The sequence below is a fragment of the Cibotium barometz genome, chromosome 46 (genome assembly GCF_041138505.1).
Source record: "Cibotium barometz isolate CiBa-2024 chromosome 46, ASM4113850v1, whole genome shotgun sequence".
NCBI lineage: Eukaryota > Viridiplantae > Streptophyta > Polypodiopsida > Cyatheales > Cibotiaceae > Cibotium > Cibotium barometz.
Genome location: NC_141091.1, coordinates 14,167,969 through 14,172,973, shown reverse-complemented (window position 1 = coordinate 14,172,973; position 5,005 = coordinate 14,167,969). Strand labels below are relative to the sequence as shown.

The window sequence follows — 5,005 nt, the reverse complement described above, 5'->3', positions numbered from 1 at the left end:
AAGAATAAGCTCTTTATGTAGAACTCTATGCATATGGAAAGAGCTCTATACATACACTTTAATCTATGTATAAGGTATGATGTACACAATCTCTATACATACACTATGATCTAGGGATAAGCAATGATGGATAGCGCTCTATACATACACTATTGTCCATGCATAAGCCATGATGTACACAATCTCTGTGGTCATGGTGTCATGTCATAAACCATTTATTGTCTTCTTTACACATATATTGAAACCCTTCTCGTTGAAGGGCACTCCTCATGGATGCCTTGGGAATTATAATCAGATTTATACTTGCACTTCATACACATTGAAAGCCTTCCTTGCACTTCATACACATTGAAAGCCTTCTTGTTGAAGGACACTCCTTATGGATGTCTTGGGAATCGTAATCAGATTTTAAACTTGCATTTCATACTTGCACAACCCGAGAGATGCTTGGATTTATCAAAAAAATTCTCATCACATTGAACTAAAATCATACTTCAATGTTCAAAAATTTCAACATTATTTATTGGGATTTCTCTTTATATTTTGTATGGATCATCAATCTCTTTTACATATGATCTCAACAACATAATAGTACAAGGAAGATTAATGAGATGCATGTTGTTACTTCAAAAATTCAATTTAAAAATCATCCACAAGCTTGGAAAAACTCATTTCGGAGCATATTATCTCTCAAGATTGGAGGTCAAGAATAGAAAACCAATGTGAGACTAGTTATTCGATGATAAGCTATTCGAGGTAGAGATATATCACCCGATCTAAGTTTAGTCTCTACTAGCCCCATGTATAAATAATTCGGCTAGTATGCAATAGGATTCAAGAGGAGATCAACAAATTGCTCATCAATTGGAAACATGGCGAGACAAGCAGAAGAATTCGAACCCTTAGGAAAGAGAAAGATCTACAACTTGTCTTAAGAGTTGCCAAGAAGCACATAATAACTTATACCAAGAGTCCACACAATGTCATTGGTTCAAAAAAAAGATTAAAAGTACTAAAAATAAACTAAAAAGATTCAATAATAATATGCATTTATGTAAGCTAATTTTTAAGGTATGGTATGTAAGCCTTAGGCTTATTCTACTTGACATTTCGAAAATTTACACTTGATCCATTCTTCTGTTCATTTTCTCTGCGCAGAAGGACACCTGTCATGTGTAAGTTTGCCCATGGACATGTCCTAAAGCTAGTCCAGAAGGGGCAGCCAGAAAAAGAACTAGGATTTGGAGCATGAAGTGCAGATTTGGCTAGTGTGGACTTGGAGAAGGACAAGGTTGATCTGTCGGCTACACAAAGGGACTGTCTCAGCGCTGCACAAGAGGATTGTCGACTGCATGGAAGACATGCGCATCAACGCTTTTGATTTATTGTCCAGTCGGTTAGCAGTCTCGGCCAGCACTTTGTTGGTCCAAGAGCCCTATATAATGGCATGTTTGCTCATTGATGTGTTCATTCACTTCCTAAGGGAGTGGGTCGAGCATTTGGTGTTTCTCGAGGCACCTTTTTGTACCATATGAATATACTAAATTTCCAACTCTCTTTTCTCTCTTTTTTCTGCGTTTTTGCATCAGCATGTTTTAAGTGGTGTTAGGGGTTATCAGCACAGAGCTTCCGCATGTAACAACGCCATAGCCAGCCATACCGTAACCTTATAGTCGCTACAGCTACATCCACAGTCCTCGCCGTAGCCATGGACGAGTACCAGCACATGGAGCGCTTCAGCATGGAGAACGACTACAGCGGCGGACAGTGGATCGGGGGCGAGTTCTACTACAGCAAGAAGCGCAAGGAGAAGCGTAGCCAGACCCGCGACGAAGCCCTCTACGGCGTCTTCGACGAGAGCGACTCTGATGCCGACGAATCCTCCAGGCGAAAGCGGCGAGACCTCATCAAGAAAGGCGACCTCTCCAAACCCGTGAGTTTCGTCTCCACCGGAACCGTCAGGCCGTCTGAAGAAATCGATAAAGCAGAGGAAGATGTTCCTTCAGCAGATCAACCTAAGTCTGGTCTGGGATCTGGTACGACTGCTGGATTTGGTTTAGCTTTAGGGTTTGCAGGTTCTTCTGCAGAGGATGCAGAGGAAGAGGACCTCCTGCCTTCTGCTTTCGGTAAGCGTGTCAAGGAGGGTGCAGAGAGGAGAGAGAAGGAGAGGGAGAAGGAGAAGGCTAGGGTTTCCACATCCAAAAGCAAGGGCTCCTCTGCAGGTATGGGGTCTGACATGGCTGAGTTTGAAAAGCATACAAAAGGAATAGGCATGAAACTTCTTGAAAAGATGGGCTACAAAGGAGGTGGCCTTGGGAAAAATGAGCAGGGCATTGCAGTCCCCATTGAAGCAAGATTGAGGCCGAAAAACATGGGCATGGGTTTCAATGACTACAGAGAGGCGGCTGCCACTGCTACAGCTTTGGCAGGGCCTCTTCCTAGTGCAGAAGAGTTGGAAGATAAAAGCAAGGACATGAAGTCTAAGGACAAGCCTTGGCTGAAGAAGTTCAGAGGGAAGAATAAAGACTTTAAAACGGCAGATGATTTGTTGCTTCAGAAGAGTGAACAGGGCATTGAGCCTGTGCAGACCATCTTGGACATGAGGGGGCCTCAGGTGAGGGTTCTGACAAATCTTGAGCACCTGAATGCTGAACAAAGTGACGTAGATGATGACATCCCTATGCCAGAGCTTCAGCATAATGTGAGACTGATTGTGGATCTTGTGGAGGCAGACATCCAAACATATGATAAAAAATTGAAGCACGAGAAGGAGACAGCAGTGCTTCTTGAAAAGGAACAGGTGCGGCTTAAGACTGAAGTAGACCGGCAAAGAGGGCAGATAGGTGCTCTGGAGTACATCACAAGGGCAATCGAAAATGTGCAGCAGAATGTTGCTGGTGGTGGCATGAGCTTGGATGCAGTTGCAGCTGCCTTCAGTTCTTTGCAGAGGGAACACAGGGAGGAGTACAAGCTGCATAATCTTTCATCCATAGCTTTGTCCTTTGGGCTACCTTTGATGGTCAAAGTATTTCAGGGATGGGAGCCATTGCTTCAACCTCTCCATGGGACAGATGTAATAGGTCTTTGGCAACGCTTACTGCAAGGAGATGATCCGTTGGATTATTCAGTCTTTCCTGATGCAAACACCTATGGCACTTCTTATGGTGATTCTCCTTATGTTCAGTTGGTGATGGAGGCGGTATTTCCTGCCCTGCGGTTTGCAGCTACAAACATCTGGGAACCTCGTGATCCAGAACCCATGTTAAGATTTTTGGAAATCTGGGAGAACCTGCTTCCAAAGTCTGTGCTTCACAGCATTCTAGAGCATCTAGTATTGCCAAAGCTTATAGTGGCTGTGGATCTTTGGGATCCTAGGCAAGAGACTGTTCCTATTCATGCATGGCTACATCCTTGGTTGCCTTTGTTGGGACAGCGCATGGAGCCTCTCTACCATCCTATCCGCTTCAAGTTGGGGGATGCATTACGAGCTTGGCATCCGAGCGATAGTTCAGCATATGCGCTGTTGTCTCCTTGGCAAACAGTGTTCGATCCGGGCAGCTGGGAGCAGTTATTGGTACGGTCTATTGTCCCCAAACTTATGGGTGCCTTGCAAGAACTTGTGATAAATCCTCAAGCTCAGCAGCTGGAACCGTTCCGTTGGGTGATGGCATGGGGAATGGCAGTTCCTATCCAACATATGGCTACCATGCTGGAAGCAGTGTTTTTTCCAAAGTGGCACCAAGTTCTTTATCACTGGCTTTGTTCTACCCCAAATTTTGATGAAGTGACACAGTGGTATTTGGGTTGGAAATCACAACTCACCCCTGAATTACTAGCGAATGAAAGGGTTAGGCGGCAGCTGCAAGTTGCTCTCGACATGATGGATCAAGCTGTTGAGGGCATGCCTGTTGTCCAGCCTGGGGCCAGGGAGAATGTAAGTTATCTTCGAGTGACAGAGAAACGGCAGTTTGAGAATCAGCAGCAGGCTGCTGCTGCGGCTGCAGCAGCTGCATATGCACAGCAACATGCGTCTGTCTATGGTAATGTTGCACGTGAAAATGGTGCCGGAGCTGCAGAAATGAGTTTGAAGGAAGTTGTAGAATCTTTTGCTGAGCAGAGTGATGTGCAGTTCCTCCCCAAGGTTGGACGTATGCATGAGGGTCTCCAAGTGTACGGGTTTGGGTCGACAAATGTATGCATGGACAACGCACAACAAAGAGTGTATGCCCAAACAGGGGACAGATGGATGTCAGTTTCTTTGGAACAGCTACTAGAAATGCATCGAGCACAGTCAAGTCGATGGAAGTAGGTAGTTTTCTGTCTTTGTCAAGCTTGTACATTATTGAGGAAGAATGGCTCTATCAATGCTGAACAGGGGCTATAGAGAAGCCAATTATAGTCTCCTTTGTGGAAATTAATTTTGAAAAAACAGCCCCAGAAAGCTCTCATTTTCCATATTTTATTACTTCTTCCATCTTTAATGTTTGTTGTGTGTGTGTGTGTGTGAGCTACACACCTTGAGAAAGAACTATCTTCAAGTGACACATTACATGGAAAGAGGAGATAACTGGCCTGTGTTGTCACGTGCATCACTTTTTTTTTTTTCCCAAGAAAAGATCCTTTCATTAGTTATATGAAAACGCCCGTAGGGCTATAAAAGATCCTCTCTGCTCATAAGAAAACAGAGTAGAGAACAAAGCAAGGGAGCCAGGGAGACTCTCCCTAGGTGCTGAAAAATACAAGAATCAGTACAAAGAACTGAGAGGCTATATCATACAATAGGAGGGGGGAAAAGCCAAACAGGTGGCCTGTAGTGCCAACGGGGGGACCCCACGTGTAGGGTATAGAAGGGGCCGCTGTGCCAAGTGGTGTGAAAGGCCTGGCGCCGCAAGATCGCCTCATCTGAGTCGCCCCGGATGCGGTCGTACTGTCCTCGCAGGGTGTGGATGAGCTCCTGCTAGATCCCCCGAACAGTCTCTGCTGGTGGCTCCAGTCTCCCCTCAAA

General features: G+C 45.0%; 1 protein-coding gene across 1 annotated transcript; it reads left to right on the top strand.

Moving 5' to 3' along the window:
* The first annotated feature begins 1,489 nt into the window (after nt 1-1,489).
* STIPL1 (GC-rich sequence DNA-binding factor-like protein with Tuftelin interacting domain-containing protein) lies at nt 1,490-4,552 on the top strand. Its single transcript, XM_086783780.1, has one exon. It carries the CDS (start codon nt 1,709-1,711, stop codon nt 4,307-4,309), a length of 2,601 nt encoding a protein of 866 aa, XP_086639906.1. The 5' UTR covers nt 1,490-1,708; the 3' UTR covers nt 4,310-4,552.
* Nucleotides 4,553-5,005: the final 453 nt, after the last annotated feature.

What these genes read in the sequence shown, in the direction of transcription:
- STIPL1 (XM_086783780.1), top strand. Translation starts at nt 1,709, where the DNA reads ATGGACGAGTACCAGCACATGGAGCGCTTCAGCATGGAGAACGACTAC.